At 36.0% G+C, this 21,563-nt stretch overlaps 1 protein-coding gene across 5 annotated transcripts; it reads right to left on the reverse strand.

The window, feature by feature from the left end:
• Window positions 1-1,428: 1,428 nt before the first annotated feature.
• Window positions 1,429-20,896, reverse strand: LOC120462971 (membrane cofactor protein). Of its 5 annotated transcripts, none has more exons than XM_089124506.1 (14): window positions 20,739-20,896; window positions 20,076-20,198; window positions 16,678-16,872; window positions 16,307-16,403; window positions 16,123-16,199; window positions 15,781-15,963; window positions 15,457-15,630; window positions 14,613-14,681; window positions 13,908-13,967; window positions 8,839-8,880; window positions 8,362-8,400; window positions 5,134-5,170; window positions 3,966-4,033; window positions 1,429-3,561 (listed from the first exon to the last, which is right to left on the reverse strand). In XM_089124506.1, exons 2-13 carry the CDS (start codon window positions 20,143-20,145, stop codon window positions 3,976-3,978), a joined length of 1,101 nt encoding a protein of 366 aa, XP_088980632.1. In that variant the 5' UTR covers window positions 20,146-20,198; window positions 20,739-20,896; the 3' UTR covers window positions 1,429-3,561; window positions 3,966-3,975. The 5 variants fall into 5 exon arrangements, with proteins under 5 accessions (XP_088980632.1, XP_039507659.2, XP_039507662.2 ...); XM_039651725.2 differs by having other exon boundaries at window positions 3,954-4,033; XM_039651728.2 differs by lacking the exon at window positions 14,613-14,681 and having other exon boundaries at window positions 3,954-4,033.
• Between the last annotated feature and the right edge of the window lie 667 nt (window positions 20,897-21,563).

A 21,563-nucleotide genomic window follows, 5' to 3' on the forward strand; every position in this document is an offset into this window, starting at 1 on the left:
CATGAGACTTAAACCTGAGTGCAAATATGGAGGCTCTAGCCCCTTCCAGAGCTGAGATATCGAAACTCAAAAATTCGACCCGAAAAAAAAAAACGACAGTGTTACCCCTTACGTTTTTTTTTTTGGGGGGCGAAAAATTAAGTTTCCCCAATCTTCTCAAAACTCTGGATTCTGATAGAGGGTCATGAGACTTAAACCTGAGTGCTAAAATGGAGGCTCTAGACCCTTCCAGAGCTGAGATGTTGAAAGTCAAAAATTCTACCCGAAAAAAAAAACACGACAGTGTTACCCCTTACGTTTTTTTTTTTTGGGGGGCGAAAAGTTAAGTTTCCCCAATCTTCTCAAAACTCTGGATTCTGATAGAGGGTCATGAGACTTAAACCTGAGTGCTAAAATGGAGGCTCTAGACCCTTCCCGAGCTGAGATATCGAAACTCAAAAATTCGGCCCGAACAAAAAACGACAGTGGTACCCCTTACGTTTTTTTTTTCGGGCGAAAAATTACGTTTCTACAATCTTCTCAAAACTCTGGATTCTGATAGAGGGCCATGAGACTTAGACCTGAGTGCAAAAATGGAGGCTCTAGGCACTTCCAGAGCTGAGATATCGAAACTCAAAAATTCGGCCCGAAAAAAAAACGACAGTGGTACCCCTTACGTTTTTTTTTTTTGGGCGAAAAATTAAGTTTCCCCAATCTTCTCAAAACTCTGGATTCTGATAGAGGGCCACAAGACTTAAACCTGAGTGCAAAAATGGAGTCTCTAGACCCTTCCAGAGCTGAGATATTGAGATATTTATAATGGCAACGACAGGGGTACCCCTGTCCTGAGATATTGACCGTTTTGTCCACTGTGAAATGCTCCAGAAGTTAAAAAAGTGGGCTGACATGTGACATCCATTGTAATGGACACAGGGTCTGAATGGGTTAAGTGCCTAAGATGAACCACTTACAGTTTGGACAATGGAAAGCGCCAAATCATTAAAACAAGCCATTAAGCTAAATTGTTTTATTGGCCATAGACTGACTAATAAAAATGCAACAAGTACCCAATATTCATGTATTTTCAATGGACACCATGTTTGAAATATATAACATGACTAAAATTGAATAAAAAAATTAAAATGTAAAGTTTTATAAAAGATTAATGCAATATACCATATCAGAATTTTGCTGTATCCAGTGTAACTGGATGTAAATTTAACTGAAGTGACTATTTAATAAGCTCAAAATCCAGTGGGACTGTTTAGTGTAACACTTATTTTACGTGTTTTGTTGCGTACTGTCATAAAACAGACATTGCACATTTGAACTAATATCTCTGGAACATGCCGTTTTCTTCACCAGATTTACTATCAGTGTGGTGCGTGTCACCATGTTATGCCCATTTCTGTCTCTAGATGAATGATTAAACTACTACAAAACATTGAATATGTTGAAGATGTGAATGTTTATTGACAGCAATGTAAAATACAGAAAGCAGCTGATTTTTAATGCTTGAGTCTGTAACGCTTGCTGAATTTTTCAATATAAAACATCCATAAAGCAACTGGTCTTGCAAAATGGAATTTTACAACATTACACATTTTTCACAAAACAGACATTTTGCTAAATCTAATAAATTAAAGGAACGTCTTGTCAATTAAGGCATTTGCTCTTGATCATTTGTACCTGGCTATGACTTTAAGTTGAAATAAAGTTCAATCCAGGTCTTCTGTTTTGATTGTGGAGCTTTTATTTTGAGACCATCCAGACAGCTCAGTGAAAAGCTAATTGTAAGACACAGGATACAGATTTAGATTTGCGTATGTTGTATTACAGCAATTGTAATATGAAATGACCAAGCGAATGTATTCCTAGTTTAAAATGACAAATTAAGCAGAACCATGGTTTAAATGCATTACAAGAGCCACTCGCTACAATAAAATCTTTCAAATTAAAAGCAGAAAACCACTAGTTAAACAGCCTAATATATATATATACATACAGCCTTTGGGAGAAATAATTCTACAAGTTGTTGAAACTGAATTGCTATTTTACTAATTTTACATCAGACATAGTAGAAAATAATGCCTGATACCACATAGATAAAATAAAATGGCATTTAACATTGCAGAAATCTCTTTTTATCTTAATTAGATCCGAGTCTGTAATTGAGACTCATAGCAAAGCATTTGTAAAGAATTGAACCAGATTGTGCACAACATTGAACAAAAACCCAAAGAGAATGAAGAGACACCAAGAACTTCAGCAAGATTAAACAAACTTTTCAATTTAAAATCTGCAAATCACACTCTGCAATACATTTACTAGAGGGTTAAAGGGATACTCCACTTTTTTTTAGAAATAGGCTCATTTTCCAACTCCCCCAGAGTTAAACTGTTGAGTTTTACCGTTTTTGAATCTATTCAGCCATTCTCCGGTTCTGGCGGTATCACTTTTAGCATAGCTCAGCATACATCATTGAAGTGCACAAGACCAAAGTGTTTCGATATGTTTCCTATTTAAAACTTGACTCTTCTGTGGTTACATCATGCATTAAGACCGACGGAAAATGTAAAGTTGCGATTTTATAGGCTGATATGACTAGGAACTATACTCTCATTCCGGCGTAATAATCAGGAAACTTCACTGCCGTACCATGAGTGCAGCAGGCGTAATGTTATGACGCAGCGCCTGAAAATAGTGCCCAGCTTCCAACGTGACCGGGACTAGGGTTGTGTAGTCATCCGCCTGCTGCACTCATGGTAGGGCAGTAAAGTTTCTTGATTATTACACAGGAATGAGAGTATAGGTCCCTACATATCAGCCTAGAAAATCGCAACTGCATTTTCCGTCAGTCTTAATGCATGATTTAACTACAGAAGAGTCAAGTTTTAAATAGGAAAAATATTTAAAACTTGAGTCTGTAATGCTTGTTGTAATACACTTTGGCAATTATTTTTTTTTTTTAAGAAATGCTAATGGTCTTGTGCACTTCAATGATGTATGCTGAGCTTTGCTAAAAGTGGTTCCGCCAGAACCGGAGATCGGCTGAATGGATTCAAAAACGGTAAAACTCAACAGTTTAACTCTGGGGGAGTTGGAAAATGAGCCTATTTCCAAAAAAAGTAGAGTATCCCTTTAACTCAATTGCTATTTTATCCAAATAAAAGGAAAAGTGAGAAAATTGGACAACCCAAAACAAAGCCTCAATCTTTGTTAAATGCAACCCTCAACAAAATTGGTGAGATAAAGGAGATTCAGTGCATCTTTAAATTAAGAGTGATAAGTGCAACAGTGCTTCAAAAATTAGAAAGGACAATCAAACACTTTATAAAAGTGAAATGAAACTATCTCCTGTGAAGACGCATGTTTCAGATCATGAGAATGCAGAATGGGGTAAAGTTAGCTACTGCTAGAAATGGGTAGTCAGAGTGAGTTTGGTTTTTCAAAATAAAATGTCTGATTATGCTGTGAGAAATCACTCAGGCTCTTGACGGCTGCTGGCAAGCGCTTGAATAAATGATAAATATTTGCAGTTGGATTCACTTGGATTTTCTTCATGAAAGCTTTCAACTAGCCCTGGAAAAGAATATGATATAATGAGTCATTTACAAAAAAATGGCAGAATGCTTTTACTGTAATCAACACAAGAAAGAACAAAGATATTTTTAAGGTCCCAGTAATCAGGCTCAGGTAAAAGATAAAGTGTCTAGAAGGTACTCATGCATACTCAGAGATTCTCATACTCATGTTGATCCTTTACTCATCAACAGCCCTAAGCATGTATGGATATGCTAAATTCATGGTCACGAGGAAGAACTTATGAAACCCATCCATCACAAAATATAACCCACAGTGATGCTTGTACGGCGTTCAAGAACTTTGGCCGTCCATTCATAGTGAGGCAACAAGTAGAACGCAGGAGAAACCTTCAACTTTGTAACACATTAAAGAGAAAGTTGCATAGTTACCATTGTCTTTACCATGTATGTGTTATAACTCTCCCTCTTGAGCTTTAGTCGCCACCTTTTCAGAATACACATGTTTTGACCTGCAATCCAAAAGTCCAATAATGGTCTGTATGTGCATAACTAAATATCTGCATATATTAAACTTCAATCCATCACCCACTTACCAATGCCATACTCAAACACACACACACACACACAAAAACTATGGAAGCTTGTTTCTGCCATAGAATAAAAATAAATAAATAAATAATCTTTTAAAATTATATACAAAATATTAATATAAATATATAATTATGACTTTCTCTCACAACTCTGACATCTTTTCCTCAGTGACTAGCAGTTGCAAGGGAAAAAGGTCCATTTTGGACCTCTCAGAATTCTGAGATTCAACTGTGAATGATAGTCAAAATAACTGCAAGATATAAACTTGAGACATATGACATACAATACTGAGAAGAAAAGTTTTGAATTTCAAGTTTATAAAATATAATAAACTCACAATTTTAAGAAAAAAATGGCAGAACTATGAGATATAAATTGTAATTGAGGGAGAAAATTATGAGAAAAAAAAAAATTCTGTGAAGGAAACAAGCTTCCATAGAAAACCCTTCTACCCCCTAGAAGGAAAGCACCCAAAGTGTTCAAATTCACTCCTTTTCCTTCAAGTAGACTACATTAGTGGACTAATTTAGGAGATAGCGAATGAGGGTATAGGGGGTAATTTTTAACCTATTATAAAAACAACACATTTGACTGCAAAATATTCAGATATATGCAAATATATCATATATCAAGTGAACAACTACATATAAAATAAAATACTTAAGAAAAAAAAATTATTATATTATTCCCAATGCTTCATGGAGGCAGTACTTTTTTTTTTTTGAAAGGTAGAGATCTCTTCAGGATTATGGGTAATCTAGAGTCTGCATATTTTTAGAATACAGTTTTGAGCTGCAATCCAAAAGTCTGGTTATGGTCTGCTTGTGCATGACTAAATATCCGAGTATATTAAACCTTAACCTCATGGCATCTCCATTTCCCATGGAAAATTTGTGGAAAACCACCCGTTTTATAAATCTGAATGCAAAACAATATTTTTACCCAATATAAGAGTGTAAGAACAACAGCCAAGATATCACATAAGCAAAGAGCACCTCAGACAATGCAGAAAACTTACCGTTTCTTTATGTAGATAAAGCTTCCAATAATGATGGCTACAAAACAGAGAATAGTAAGTATTACAAATTACTTGCCTGATTCAAACAGATTTTTTTTTAATAAATTCTCTAAAAAATGTTTCAATCTCACATACATTTTTTTTTCTCAATTTCACAAATACAAATGACAACTGATAGTGTGCGACACTAAGCAGGTTTGAAAAACTACAGTGATTTCCGGAATATTTTATTTTCATCCAATACATGCTGATAATGCAATTAATGTAAAGTACGCAAAATATGTGCAAAGCGGCCATTTCTAATAGATACAGTCGGTTGGTCTGGGAACGCCCCGGGGACCCCCCGTCACGTAATGTGAATTTAGCCCGTGGGGGAAAACATTGCCTTGGCGCTCATTGAAATACATGGGACAATTATGCCGAAGAGTTGCCGTGTCGTTTTTTGTACCACCAATAAACTAACAAATTATAAATTGAAGTTCTACTTCCTTTCTTACATACATACAGAACCGGATAGGAGGACAAAATGGCAAAATTAATCATAACTTATTAGATTACTGTGCGAGTAGATCCCTGTGTGATGTAGTAGTAGTAGATGTTTAACTAACGTTACTGCAGTGGGCCAGATTTGTCTGGCGTTACATCCCTTACGAAAAAGAACTATAGTAATCCTATGGCTATAAGTATTCTATAGTAGTGTATAATACTTCTGTGATGTTCTGTAATACCTCTGTACTTCTAGGCTATGTCCCAAAATACTATGCATTCCTATAGGATTAACGTTACTATGATATTTTGTCCCAAAATACTACAAGATTCCTATAGTTGTTTTTCATAAGGGATGTCTTTCACATTAGCATTATCAGCTGAAGGTTTAGCTCACAGACTACAGTCTGGGAGAATTCAGATAACTGTCAGCAAAGTCCCTCTGCAACTTCGTAGCTACTACTACTGATCACAGTTTTACAAAAGCATCAATAGTTTGGAGTAAGCTGCATACAATTGGTAAGTGACAAGGTTTTATGGACTTATGGTTGGGTCATTGACCCAGTTTTTAATTAAATAAGGGCAATCATAACCTATTACAGTTCATTTTGCAATGTACCGTTGCCGGTCGGCAGGCGTCAATGACTCGCAATATGACATTTTTGTCATTCAAATACATACGATGGTCATGCTGCTTTCCCCCACGCCAACCACACCCCCCCAACTATGACGCGTTGCCGACCTATGGCTAAGCCACGCCCCCTCCACTCACTCGGACAAACAGTCAGCATTCGGGGACAGGCGCTATGGCAGCGGTCACAGTACACAGGAGGCAATTGGTATATTTGGAGACAGAAAGATAATATATCATCTTGAAGTCACCTAAAGGGCCTTAACTATGCATTGGAGGGGTATATTAATAATTTTACGGTTGAGAAGGTCAAAGAAAAGCTTCAGCTCCAGGCAAAAATGTACAGGTCACAGTGTAAACGTGATAAACCACATATCGTTGCCATCACTGTTTGGTGCTACAGTATTTACATAAATCATTCAGCACAACATTGTTAACATTTGTTATCTCGGTTATTTACAGATACGTTAGTGAAGCTTAGTGACATGATGTACAGTAGGCTACCTACAACGCAGCTAGAAGCTAACGTTAAGGTTTTCTAATGTTAGGCTAACGTTAGCCTAAAGTTACGTTAGATATTTTAAAGATGACATTCAAATACATTGTTGACTTAAATGAAACAAGGATGTCTACATCTGTTCTAAGCTATCCACGTTTAGTTGCTGTTGTGGTCTACCGCATAACTTAATCCAGAGCAGACAATTAGCCATCTCGGTTGAGATGTGGCTTGGGAACGGGTAAAAAAAATACACACCGTCGCCCAGTCTCTCAGGAACCTAGTGTCGGAGTTGCATATACCCCATATGCACACCGTTTGACCATTTTAAACTTAAAATGACAAGAATGAAAAAACGAATGAAAACTGACTAACTGCAATGGATGTCAATGGACGTGGAAGCAGAGAATGTCAGAGTGTATTGGGTTAGCTGCAAACTGTGATTGGCTCATCGCGCTTCAAGGCGTGGCTTAGCCATAGGTCAATTGTGCTGAATGAGAGAGGCAAGTTTCTGTATAGGACATAGAGCTCCTCGATTCTGGATGAATGGAGATTGATCGTTTAGTTTCATACAGAGATGATGTTTTTCCTACGATTCTGAAAAAACTACTAAACAAAATGATTTACGACAGGTTCTGACAAAATGTTAATTGGCTGCAGTCTATTTAAAATGCTTAATTAATCTAAATTATTATTTTTTTTAATTTACATGAATAAATTCATTTACTCTTCACGTGTTTTATTACTGGACGAATCCGCATTTTTGAACAAATCTTTTGAATGAATGAAAGATAAATACATTTAGCAGTCCCTTGCCGTCATATGGTAGCCTGACTACGTCAGACTTCCTACTTCCGCTAATTTCATTTCGCTCCCGAAGCAAAGTGAAGTAGCAGAGTCTGGTATTACCAGGCTAGTCATATGGTGGCGTAAAGATATAATTGTTATTTGAAACACCATGTTACTTTTAAAAGGTGATTTCTCTATTTTGATCACTTCCAAAGACATCAATGATTTTATCCGAACAATAAGCTTTTATCCCAGAATTTCTGTGAATATTCGTATATATGTAACTGTGGTTTGTGAAGCTGTTCAAACCTATGACAGCTGCTCTCCCTGGGTCAGCAGCAGTACAAAGCAGATCTGAATGTTATGGTGTGATTTTAAAAAAAAGTTTATTAGACACAGGAGAATCGTTATCATTTGTGTGTGTGTTTGAATCGAGATTGTAATCTTTTAAGGATTAATCGTGCAGCTCCCATCTTGCATTTCCCACACACCGAAAGTTTCAGTTTTGCTTTAAAAAATGTGTTTAGGCTGTGGATTAATAATAAATACTGATTATAATGAATGCCAATATAATTTCTATTAATTTAAACTTTATACTTTTCATTTCTGTTTTGTTCTAAATTCTGTAAAAAAAATTAAGGATTTGCAGTGGAGGGAAAATAAAATACATGTTTATAATGTTTGTAAACATTTTGTTTTACCTACTACCAGCATTTTACATTATTTCAGAATGCGATAATTAAATGTGACTTCTACTCTTTCATTTCATAACTCGTTTTTTGTAGACATGCATATTATCTTGTGAATTATGCAGACTGAGACTTACCCAGAACAGCAGCAAATACAACCAATCCAATGCATACTTCTGAAAATAGAGAATTGATTAAAGTGAATAGATTAAAACAAAATGAACGGTACAATATAACTGTGCAATATATTAGTAAAAAAAAATAATAATAATTCGTAACACTTGTAACTAATTTAAGCATAACTTAAACATTTAAATTGACAATTAAAAGCAAGCTACAACAGCCAACCAGAACTATAACAGTAACACTTTTGGAGGTTCTGAAATTTTCTACAACAGACAACCTCTGAGCTGACAACAAACTCAAACATTTAAATGGGTCACAATCTAATTTTTGGTATCTTTGAATGTTAATTTATAGGAATACTAAAATTATCACATATTATAATCCACCAGTTTCATAAATTTCAAAAAGGAGCCAAAGTTTCTAAAAATAGGAATCAGCTCTTTATTGGATAGTATAGTAAAATAAAAACTGAACTTAAAGACACTTACTTGCTCCAGTGGGCAATGTAGAATCTGGAGAACCTGTAGAATCTGTAGAACAGTCAGGTGTGTGAGAGAGAAACTAAGCTTTAAACACAACTAGATAGATAACTTAGATGAAGATAAAAAAAAAAACATTCTTAGACAAAGCATTTAAACAGTTATTCTGTGTAAACAGAGCTACAATTACACTCTCATGCTCAGAAAATTAGTGTTCCCCTAACAGTTCCATTATAAAAGAGCTAACAACATTAAGATCTGGTTAGAGAGAGAGAAACAAGAAACTTTGTGAAGTAGAACTGGCATTTAATTATGTAAAATGCTAAAATAATTGGCAAAGTAAGAAAAAAAGATATCAGTACAAGTGCCAATATCATAAAATGCTACACATTGTTACTTACTCTTAAATTTGAGTTAATAGATGTTAATGCAGAGTTTGATTCGATTTTGGTGAAAATCGGACGAAATGGTCTAGGAGAAGTTTGAAAAAGTAGGTTTTAAAGAAAATAAAGATGGCGGACAGGAGCTTGGCTGACTATGTCAAAATTGATATCTATGTTTTTGGCATAACCCAAGGAATCTATTGAAACCAGTGTCATTACAATAGGCAAATTTATTCAAAAGAGTAAGACATTAGCATTTTTTGAAATTTCATTACAAATGTTTTACCACAAGGTGGCACTGGCCTGAAACATTTAAACTACCTTCAAGGCATGATGCCGATGACTCGTACCAAGTTTCAGAACCATTCACTAATGCATTCATAAAGTATAGCATTTTATATCACAATACTGTATTGAAGTCAATGGCAATTTTAATGTTTTGTTCCATTATAGCGCCAACAATCATTTTGTATAGGACTCAATCCCACAATTTTTTTTTTTTGGTGTTCTCAGAGCCCATACATGCGTCAAATTTCTTGAATATTAGAGATGCATCGATTACAATTTTCTAGGCCGATTCCGATTTTCATTGAGTTTGACCTGCCGATGCCGATTTTATTTTTCCAACCACTTTTTTTTCCAATAACACAAATATTTACATAAATATATAGAACACACAGCAAGCAAATTCTGTGCAATTTTGGCACTTTTAAATCCCTTTTTTTCATCAAAAGTGTGCTTTCACTTTAATTGAACGTGAGCAATTGAAAGTTTTTTGCCACTTACTATAAATGCTAATACTTGAATGTCAAAATTTTGAGTCAATAATCATCGTATCGTTGGATTAGGCAAGGATTCAGGAACCTAAAGAGATGACTCCTGTGAAAATAAGTCAACCACTGAAGGAACCTGACAAGTTTCAAACCAGTGCCCTTTAGTGGTAAAATAAAAATGTTAAAACGCTTAGAACATCGTACTGATGACACATACATACAGTTTCGTAATGATAGGTTTATGCATTCATAAAATACAGCATTTTGGTACGAAATTCAAAATAGCCAACAGCCAAAATGGCTGATATGGGAAAATGAGATATTAGTCAACTTGCCATGAATCCCTGATTCTAATGAGTCCACTTAAGATTTTTGGACAAATCATTTCGTCTCCGGACAAGTAGGTGGCACTGTGCCAAAACGCAGCATGTTGCCTCAGATCACGAAAAAGCATTGCAGAGATTCAGTCTTAATTCTGTTTTCGCAAACGCTACGTAAAATTAGTTTGCGCAGTATTCAAGAACGGTTTGACGAATCAATTTGAATTTCAGTTTGGTCGGCATGGTCTAAAGATGATCTGGTTCAATTTTCGTGAAAATAGGGGCAGCCGTCTAGGAGTTGGAAAAAGTAGGTTTTTCTGAGAATTCAAAATGGTGGAAAGATTTCAAGTACAGAAAATGACATCATAGGGTGCATTCGAATCGGCTTTAGCCAAGATTTTTTTTCTAGCCTTAAAGGTGCAATGTGTAACAAAGTTGAGTATATATTAACAGAAATGCAATATGACATCCATAACTATGTTTTCAGTGGTGTATAAAGAACTTACTTAATTAGCCGTAATGTTTTTATTACCTTAGAATGAGACATTAATAGCTCCATAACCGCGGGAATCCCCTTCTATGAAGGTCGCCATGTTGTGACGTCATATTCCTACCGTAGCCGAACGCGAACAAACAGCGCTACAGAACGCGTTTCATCACTACCTTGAAAGAGAAGTAGCGGAAAGCTGGAAGCTAGCCTTACACTCCGTGAGTAGTGACTTTTCCCTTGTGAGTGGTGTAAAATATGTAGTTGGGATTGTTTCATGTAACTTAGTTCTCCCTCGCTGTGTTATGGGTTTGTTATGTTGGGGATAGATGTGCTGTTACGTACGTGAGACAGCTGATGATTAGTATTCATGTCATTGACCGTAAAACAGTACGTTACAGGAATCACTAACCCGTCGATAGAGACTTTTACTAAAGTCTTTTATCACTAAAGTCGATCGCGAAGAATTTTAAAAATCAGAGAAAAAAAGCCTATTGTGTGTAGTAAATAGTATCTATGGGATGCGGAGATGACATGATTGTAACAGCGCGCGCACTTCCGACCTTTGGACTCATGCGGACGAGTCCCAGCTCAGCCACAGTAACAGCTCATATTAGCCAGCTAAACTATTACTACCCTGTTAGAAAAAATATATAGCTGCTCCCTCGCTGTATTATGGGTTTGCTACAGTATGTGGGGAGAAATGTGCTGCTGGTTACGTTTGTGAGACAATCAGCTGATTATTATTTTATTAAATTATATATTAAAACCCTTGATCCTCACCTGACTATGGCTTTGTAAACAGACAGTATTCATGATGTGGTTTATAATGGACTGTGGTACAGAAACAGTGACAATGTTACACACTCTTGGCTTACTCTGGCTATTCTCTGCTGTCTCAGCCGACGAGATGTTTGTCCCGTTTTAGCAACCGTAGCTTCTTCGAAAGGGAGGGGTGAGCAGTGGGCTGAGCCCTTAGTGCAAACCTGGTGCAAACTCGCAACCGAACCGGTAGATGTCGCTAAAAGTCACACATTGCTCCTTTAAGGTTCAAAAGATATTAGCATTAAAATGAGTGAAACTTTGGACAGTTGGTGGCACTAGAGTGATTGAGTTATTTTGAGTGATTGAGCAATTTTCCTATGGTGACTGTTCAGACGGTCCAAATTTCATAACTTTCTAGCAAGCAGTTCAATGGGCTGCCACCTGCCATAGACCTCCATACGGAAGAAGAATAAGAACGCCAACGATTTCAAGGTGCCTATGCACTTTCAGTGCTTGGCCCCTAATAAGAACACCATTACGATTTTAAATGGGCTTAGTAAAAAAATAAAATATCGAAAATCAATGTGTGGTGCAGGCCGCCACAAATTAAAACATATGGGAAACTCTGCCCTCTAATTTTACTGTCACCTTTCTCAGGGATGATTTAAGTTGTGTTCAGTTCTATATTTGAAGTTTCCAGGTCTAGTAATTTTACTATTACCTTTCTCAGAACAGGGGGGATTATAAGTGCTGCTGCTAATGTTTCAAGTTTTTCATACAAGTAGTTTAGATTATTATATGTAGGCTTAATATAGTGTAGGCTAAGCCTACCCATATAGATTTTTATTTAAAATGTATTTTATGTTGCTTAATGTTTCACATGCAACAGGTGAGCCAGTGCACAATTACTTTTTTATGCATTTTAATTTTCTGTGCATATTCTGTGCATTTATTTTGTTAAACTACATAAAAGCCATTTTCTGTACCGTATCCCAAATGTTACAATGAAACATCAATTGACCACTATAACATGCATTTTTACTCAGTATATAAGCATTATTTTGCTTTTTATGTTAAAGACACTATTGATACCGTGAGAAATTTACATTCTCGGGAAAATACAGTTATCAGTTAATCGATCAATAAAGTCGATAATTTACATCCCTACCCCTAATAATAATAATATTATTATTATTATGTATACAATTTTGTAATGACATCCTTGAATCAAAACTGAATCAAATTGTGAGTTTTCTAAAAATGTACAGTTCAAAGTTTTAGGCCACTATTTTCTCAATTATTGACACCACTACACAAAGTTTCTTAGCGCTCTCTTTCTGGATTTTTACGTTGTTAACCCTTTGGGCCCTATTTTAACGATCTAAAACGCAAGTGTCAAAGCGCAAAGCGCAAGTAACTTTGTGGGCGGATCCCGGCGCTGTTGCTATTTTACCGGCGGGATAAATGCCTCTTGCGCCTGGCGCAAATCTAAAAGAGGTTGGTCTGAAGTAGCTTCATTATTCATAGGTGTGGTTTGGGCGTAACGTGAAATAAACCAATCAGAGCGCCATCCAACATACCCTTTTAAAAGCAGGTGCGTATGTTGCATGACGGATTGTTATAATAACGGCGGGTTTACCAGGCGCGTGCCAGGAGCGCTCACAGCAGATGAGACCAACGTTCTTGTCAGGGCCTTGAAAGATACAGATGTGATGTTGTATGGGAATGGGAGAAACCCACCCTAATCCACGTCGGTTAAACATTATATACGCATGTTTCTTGCCACTATTGGGCAAACAGGTCTGACCCTTCAGTACTACAATTATCCTTAAAAAATTTGTTTTTTTCATCTTCATGTAAACCACAATGATTTCCCTCATGTGTTAATATTCTTCCTTGTTATAATGTATGATTTGCAAAAAAATCTGCTGCATCTGTGTTGATGAGAGAATCAAAGTGTATGCGCTTTGTGCACCCGCCACATTATGGCTAAGCATGCGCTTAAAATAGCATTATGAACAACGCGCAACGCGCCACTGACTTTAGACCAGGTTTTTTCTGGTCAGTGGCGCAATTGTTTTCTGGAAGTGTAAAATAGCACCAGGGAATGTTTGCGCCGAAACACGCCTCCTTTTTGCGCCGATCCGCCCAGGGAACGCAAGTTAATTTCCTAGTTTACCGACGTGCATCTTTGGAGGAAAAAGCCCGCTTGGCATGGGTGCAAAATACAAATGAGACATGCGTTAGTGTATAAAATCATTTGAAAAAAAAAAAAAAAAGAGACATTTTTAGATTATAAATGTGTATCTAAAAATGTTACAATGGAGTATAGATTCAAAGAGTGCAATACCAATGTCTTTAGGTTGAGCCTTGGATGTTACCATCGTGGCAGTTGTGGTTGAAGTCAGGGCTGAGAGTGAAACAAGCAACATTAACATTGGGTTAGGCAAGTAAAAATAGGAATTCAAGAAGTCTACATAAAAATAAGCTCTGTATTGTCCCAAGTTGAGGCAACAGTCGTCGGTGAAATGTTTGGACCATACAAAACTTTGGGAAGTTGTGTCGGCACATTTCCAGAGAAAATAAAATTAACCCATTGTCTTTTCAGAGGCTCAAATGAAGGAACTTAAAAATTATTTTGTGTTTATTTGTACATCTGAACACTGATCAACTGCCATGCTTCGCTCGTTTGCAAGCCATGATATCTCTCGAGGAAAAACTCATACCGCGTTCGTACTTCCTAGCTCATTTTCTCATGGGCGAGCCAAATTCTCTGGGCGGGCAAAGCACCCGAAACATGCCTCCTTTTTGCGCCGATCCGCCCAGGGAGCACAAGTTAATTTCCTAGTTTACCGACATGCATCTTTGGAGGAAAAAGCCCGCTTGGCATAGGTGCAAAATACAAATGAGACATGCGTTAGTGTATAAAGTCATTTGCGCTGGGTGCAAGATAGGGCCCTTAATCTTTAAAAAAAAAAAAAAAAGAGACATTTTTAGATTATAAATGTGTATCTAAAAACGTTACAATGGAGTGTAGATTCAAAGAGTGCAATACCAATATCTTTAGGTTGAGCCTTGGATGTTACCATCGTGGCAGTTGTGGTTGTGGTTGTTGAAGTCAGGGCTGAGTCAAACATGCAACATTAACATTGGGTTAGTCAAGTAAAAATAGTAATTCAAGAAGTCTAGATAAAAATCAAAAATACAAATCACACTCTTATATGCTTAAAATTAGAGAGAAGAAACTTTTACATTTTTCTTCAGAGATCCATGAAAGATCATAGGTAAAGAAACATTACTTTTGTTGTTACTTTTGTACCAAGTTGAGGCAACAGTCGTCAGTGAAATGTTTGGACCATACAAAACTTTGGGAAGTTGTGTCGGCACATTTCCAGAGAAAATAAAATTAACCCATTGTCTCTTCAGAGGCTCAAATGAAGGAACCTAAAAATAATATTGTGTTCATTTGTACATCTGAACACTAATCAACTGCCATGCTTCGCTCGTTTGCAAGCCATGATATCTCTGGAGGAAAAAACTCATACCGCGTTCGTACTTCCTAGCTCATTTTCTCATGGGCGAGCCAAATTCTCTGGGCGGGCAAAGCAGAGAAAGGGGAGGTTACCTTTCCTCCGTATGACGTCTTACGGAGGACATTCAAGATCAGCTCCTCTGAGCTTTCATTTTCTCAAAGGCAGAGAAAGATAGTCAAAGCTTGGGTTACAACGATTGAAATTTCTAGCCACTGGGGGACCATATACAGGCTAGGGGATCTCTAATTAATGTTAAAAAACCTCAGAAAGTGAAAATTTCATGTCAGGGGACCTTTAAAAAGAGTGACATCACTAGAAGATAAAATGGTTTGCAGTCATGCACTAATAAAATCATTTTAGTCTTACCAATGCACTTTGGTGGTTCAGGGTTCCATCCTGTTGATCCACACACAATATGATATTCTCCTTTCATTGTAAAGCCATCAGCACATTTGTATTCTATAAAGTTTCCCAGTTTGTAGGGTGGTGATCTTCCACCGATTCTAGTTGCGTGTGAAATTTCAGGAGTTGGACACCCATCTGAAAAAAAAATAAAAAAAATAAAAACTTGTAGTTAATAAAAGATATGCAAATTAATTTTATTCATTAAACATTTTATCATCAACAGAAAAAAAGCTGCAGCTTACACTTTTTTTTTTTTTTTTAAACTTGACTGGCTGTTTAACTTACCCATACATTTTGGCGGATCAGGTTTAAAAGTCCCATCCTCAGCACAATGAAGCGTTGAACTTCCAATAAGACTAAACCCATTGTTACATCTGTAGGACACGGCATTTCCATAATCATAACTGTCCAAAGGCTCATCTACAAGCTGTCCATTTCCTATAGCTGGAGGTTCCTCACATTTCACCACTTAAGAGAAAAAAAAATCCTGATGAATAAATACTTATTTTCAGATGCATGTCAAAGTGAAGACCATATAACAATTGGTTTATACTCACCATGAATGCTCCTGAACAAATGAGTGCTCTTCAATGTCATATGTCAATCAAATTTAAGAAAAAATCTCACCTTCACAGACAGGATCTCTGCCATCCCATCCCTGATCTCGGCACCATCTGTATTCCGTTTGTCCATCTAAAAAGTATCTGGAAACAAAAAAAGAAAGATCATCATCTTACCAAATCAAAGAACATCTAAATCTAAATACATGGTTAAAATACCACAAAGAAACTGATTTATTGGTTTCACTTACCCTTTGTTACAAACCGCTTTAACGTTGTCCCCAAATAAATTCCCAGATCTTTCATAATACCCATTATCAAAATCTGGAAGACTCCCACATTTTTTTTCTGTAAAGTTTTAAAAGATGTTATTGACTTATTGAGATTTGGTGGTTTCCACATACTTCTTAAAATATTGAAAAATAATCTTTAGTGCTACCTCACTATAAAGGAACTGCTTATGAATAGAAAGCCATTTAAGGGCTTGCTGACCAATACTGAGGATTATTGGTCATCTTATTTTCATTTCACATATCTAAATTAGATTTTAAAAAACATTCAAAGGCACTTTAGGGAAAATTACAAATGTAGGGTACTCAAAAAAATTATGGATAGTACATACTTGTGCACTCTAATTCCAGACTTGTCCACTGGTTACTTTCACAAGTAACAGATTTAGATGCTCTTGAGGTTACTGGTCTATGCCCAATTACACACTCAAATGTTACGGTTGATCCATCTGGGAAACTTTGAGTCGAGAGATAAGAATCTGACAAGGTGACATTCCTTGATGTAAAAGAAGGCTGCGTACATTGTGCTGTGGAAATAAACAAAAGATATACTTTACAGAAAACTGATACAATACTATTCTATCCATCATCATCACAATTATTAGCACTACTATACCATCTTAGCTTTATTTTTGTTGTCAAATGACTAGATTGTGATTATCCGTATTTACAAAAGTGAATTAGTATGACTTAAGGAAGATGTGCTGTTGAAATGAAATCACAAGGCTTCTTCATATGTTGCTTATACACAACATTTTTTTCCATTTAAATAGAGCCAGAGGTTACAAGATTTGAAAACTTTTGGCCTCTCTCAAATACTGAAACTAAAGCAAATTTTAGACACAACGATGTTGATAATTGCAACTTAAGTGCTGAAGTTAATTAATACAGCGCAAATAGTATTAAGGTTACACAATTATTTGTGAACTGTGGACAAAAACACATCTGCTGGTTAAGGTCATGATTAAATCAGTCCTGACCATAGACCATAAAAAAGATGGATGATGCCCCTTCACTCTCTTCCATTGGTGAAAAATGAAGCCGCCAAACGCCTAATATGTTGCTAACATCTTGCACTGATCTGGGACCTGGTTCTGCGCAGTAGTGAGCAGGAAGTGAAGCTGTGATATCAAGGTTCCACCCTCACTCCCACAGCAACGGTTAATACAAAATTTACATTTACTGTGCGAAAAACAGTTACAGACATGAAGGAATTAAAGTAGAAACACCATGCACCATGGAAGTCATGTGTGCGTTTGCCGTCTTTACAGTGAAGAATTCGTTTAATTCTGTGTATAGTAGCAACACGCTATGACCATCAAGCTTTAGGCTTAAACTTTTGTTTGCAAAGCATTATCAGTTGCTAGTATCAACATTATGCTACTAGGTTATAAATGCATGTGAATGAACTTAACAATGTGCCCTTTTCTATTATATTACAGTTTTACACAACTCTCAGAATGGAAAAGTTATCCACCTTTTTTCAACAAACGTACTGCATTTTAAAAAAATGGATGTCACTTCTGGTTTTGAATTGTGCCACTCAAAAGGACAAACAAATTCTAAGATTGTGCTACTAACAATCCTCATCTGTCAGATTGACTGAGTAAAATGTAAATTTTCCATCATGTTTTATTTTTATCCATATGGCATTGGCATCACAAGAATAGAGCTTTTTTCAGTTCAATATGTTCCGATTATTTTCTTCTCATCAAAGGGAAAAGACACAGTGCTTTTGTGATCTGTTCTCCAGAAAAAAAATAAACAATATCGCACTAACAATTCACTGGAACGCATTAAGAATCTCTCACTTTTCTCAGCATTCATGGCAGTTTCCCTTTTTCAGACAGACAATTTGAAACCCAACTTATCCCCCTTTTCAGTTCTAATCCCTAACAGCAGTGTTTACAGAAATGTTTCTGAAGCAGGAAAATAGAATATTTGTTACCTGACAAAATACATCAGAGCATTTTGAAATGTGCGTCAATGTTTCAATTAATGATGAAAAATTTGATAAATATGTATTGCGTTACATTAAAATATGAAGAGTTTGGATACAAAACGCGATAAATGCCATTGCAAAAAAAAAAAAAAAAAAAAAAGAGTAACTGCAAAAATCTGTTTTGTATCTGGTCGGTATTGAAAAGTCAATGTTTAATTTTACATAAAATGCGATATCCGTCGTGTTGTTGTGTAATGTTTTCTCCCCAAACAGTGACAAACGCCAATCTCCCTTTTCTGCAAAATGCAATACATCCGCTCAACCAATCACAAAACGCACCATTCCACGCATTGTAAATAGTAACGGCAGCGCTTTAACTGCACCCGGCTTCCTAGGTTTTCTTATCTATTTTGTCATGTCGATCCATAAACGAACAAAAAAAAAAAGAATAATAATATCTAATAAGAATAGCAATGCTACTACTTATATTTACGCTCTGCCATGACGCATTATTTTAAGGTAAAAAAAATCTTAGTGTTGCTTTAACAATCTTAGAGCTGCCAACTCTCAAGAATTTTTACCAACACTTTTTACATGCTCTCACATCACACATCCATTTTCTAATGCAGAGAAAAATTGCGAAGCAAAGAGGACACTGACAGTCAAGACTGAGAAGGTTACTATTGATATGAAACAAACTCTCTGCTCTCAGATTCTGTCAATTTAATAACAAAATTCAAAAATAAACACCGTTTTGGCGCTTGTAAATGTGACGTTTACAAGACTTGTAAGACTGAAGTCGCATTTCAAAAGATCGGATACATATCGGATTTGGACCACATACCCAAGTGGACTGGGTCGCATTTGAAAAGATCGGGTCTGTGTCGTTCAGACGGTCATGAAAAGTTCAGATACAGGTCGCATAGGGGCAAAATTTTTTTTTAAAAAAATCGGAATTGGGCCGTTTCAGCCTGCAGTGTAAACGTAGCCTTTAAGATGTTATTTTTAACCTTTAATAATAATACCATCTGACTGGCTCTGTATGTTTACAGCATTAGGTGAGATTTTTTGGGGGGCAAAAAAATTACATAACACGGTAACGTATCTACTGTACCTAATTTTTATCCAAATGAATCGATATTGAATCAAGATCAGAATCAAATCACAAGAATTGAATTTGTGAAATTTGTGTCAAGCAATAATAAAAACAGTAGCATACTAATCATTGCACCATTGTATGGTACATGTAAACTAAAATTCTGTTTAGTTACCAAATGTTTTCACAATCACAATACATTGTGATGCAAGTTTTTTTTTACACATCCTCCCAATATCAATCCACCCATTTTATGTTATTACATTATTTTATGTTACATTTTCACATTTTACAAAGGCAGGGCCTGCCATCTTGTCTTTTTGGCTGGTTGTTTCTGATTGCACTTTAACCCGAAGGGGGAAATCCAGATCAAATACCAGAATTTAAAAAGGGATTTAAATTGTAAATCGGATTTCTTTATAGGCCATATCACCCTAGCCTACTTGAGGGCGAGTAAATAATGAGCTAATTTTCATTTTTGGTGAACTATCCCTTTTAGTGAGTAGAACACACTACTTGCACATTGTATATAACTTACTATAAAAACAGCATGTAAGTACTCACAATTGGGACGCACCGACTGTAAAACCTGAAACTAAATCGTAGTTCACTAACGATAGATAGATAGATAGATAGATAGATAGATAGATAGATAGATAGATAGATAGATAGATAGATAGATAGATACTCACCTCCGACATGTTCACAGATCATAAGATACGGAATGAGAGCAACACTGAGCCACAACACCTTGGATCCCATCTTGTTTATGTCGGTGAATGTCAGCCTGAATCAAGGCCAATGTTATTTGTTTTCTGCACCAAATAAACAAAAATACCTTTTAGCGTAACGACGTAAAGAAATGCACTTTTAAAATATTTACTTTTAAATAGTCAAAAGTTAAAACTAGCACTCTTTACAACAAAACAGGCACAAAAGATTCACATAAACACAACCTGGTTCCGTTAGCCTGTTAGCGGCTAGCATAACAATCAAGACAGGTTTGAATTATTAACGTCATAATATGCCTATGATTTAACCGAATTAATACAAATAGTTTTAGTTAATTAACCAAGCTTCAATAAACTTTGTATAGGCTAGGCGTAACACTAAAAATATGTTGGGCAAAGCGCGGAAGGGTGTGATCACTTGAGCTTCCTTTCTCCTCTCTTCCGTTCACAATCCATAGCCCAAACCCAAATCTAACCCGACACACAAACAATAACAAATAATATCAATGTTTTTTTGTTTTGTTTATTATAACCTTTTTTTCAAGCGGCTGTGGCAGGTATAACGTTAGTAACTCAGAGAAGTGAAAATTAATCCTTGTTTTAAGCATCATTAACGTTACTTACCTTTAGGTGTTCAAGATTTTTCTCAATGTTCTGTTCGATTCAAAGGCATATAAAGCCCGTTTAACTCACAAGAAATTAGATAAAGGGAGGGTCGAGATCCTGGTTCTCATGAAGAAATTTTCCGTCTAAAAGAGGGCGTCACTGATATGTCGTACCTCTTCTTCTTCTTTTCTTTCATTGGCTGTTGGCAAACAACTTTTAAGTGTGCATTACCGCCACCTTTTGATATGGAGTGTGGATCAAAATAACCTTTCCTCACTACCCTTGAAATAAATATATAAATACATAAAAAAATAATAAGACCAATACATAACTTTATAAATATCTAATAACAATATTAATATTCATACATTATCATTAAATACAACTTTCTAAGACAACTAAACTTATATCCTTCTACTAAGACCTGTTTTACTCAAAAAGACAAATATGGCTCTATATCCTACATGACCTGAATTCATTTGTAATAGTTCCTTCATTTCGAATCTAATTTTTTCTTTTCTTAACCAGTTTTTCAGCCTCATCCTTTCCTCCTTATACTTATGACAATTAATAATAACATGCTCTACTGTTTCATTAATATTACAGAGACCTCACACATCCCAGTTTCATGTTTCCCTATTAATTTAAGTGTACTATTCAATCCAGTATACCCAAATCTCGTTCTTGGAATAATGTCCTCTTCCCTTTTATTCCTATTATTTTCTCTCATACCTCCTACCCTCTTCTGGATACTGTAATACATTCTTGCTTTTGTTTCTTTATTCCACTCCTCTTGCCACTTCATTTATAATTCCATAATTTTCCCTACATGTCTTTTCAGAA

Source organism: Pimephales promelas, chromosome 20 (genome assembly GCF_988280905.1).
Source record: "Pimephales promelas chromosome 20, fPimPro1.hap1.1, whole genome shotgun sequence".
NCBI lineage: Eukaryota > Metazoa > Chordata > Actinopteri > Cypriniformes > Leuciscidae > Pimephales > Pimephales promelas.

Bases quoted from the DNA above. Each gene is read 5' to 3' on its own strand.
- LOC120462971 (XM_089124506.1), bottom strand. From the start codon at position 20,145: ATGGGATCCAAGGTGTTGTGGCTCAGTGTTGCTCTCATTCCGTATCTT. The intron at 16,404-16,677 runs GTATGTACTATC...AAAACTTTACAG, and splicing joins TCTGGAATTAGAGTGCACAA to AAAAAAAATGTGGGAGTCTT. The intron at 15,964-16,122 runs GTGAGATTTTTT...TTTTCTCTTAAG, and splicing joins CAGAGATCCTGTCTGTGAAG to TGGTGAAATGTGAGGAACCT.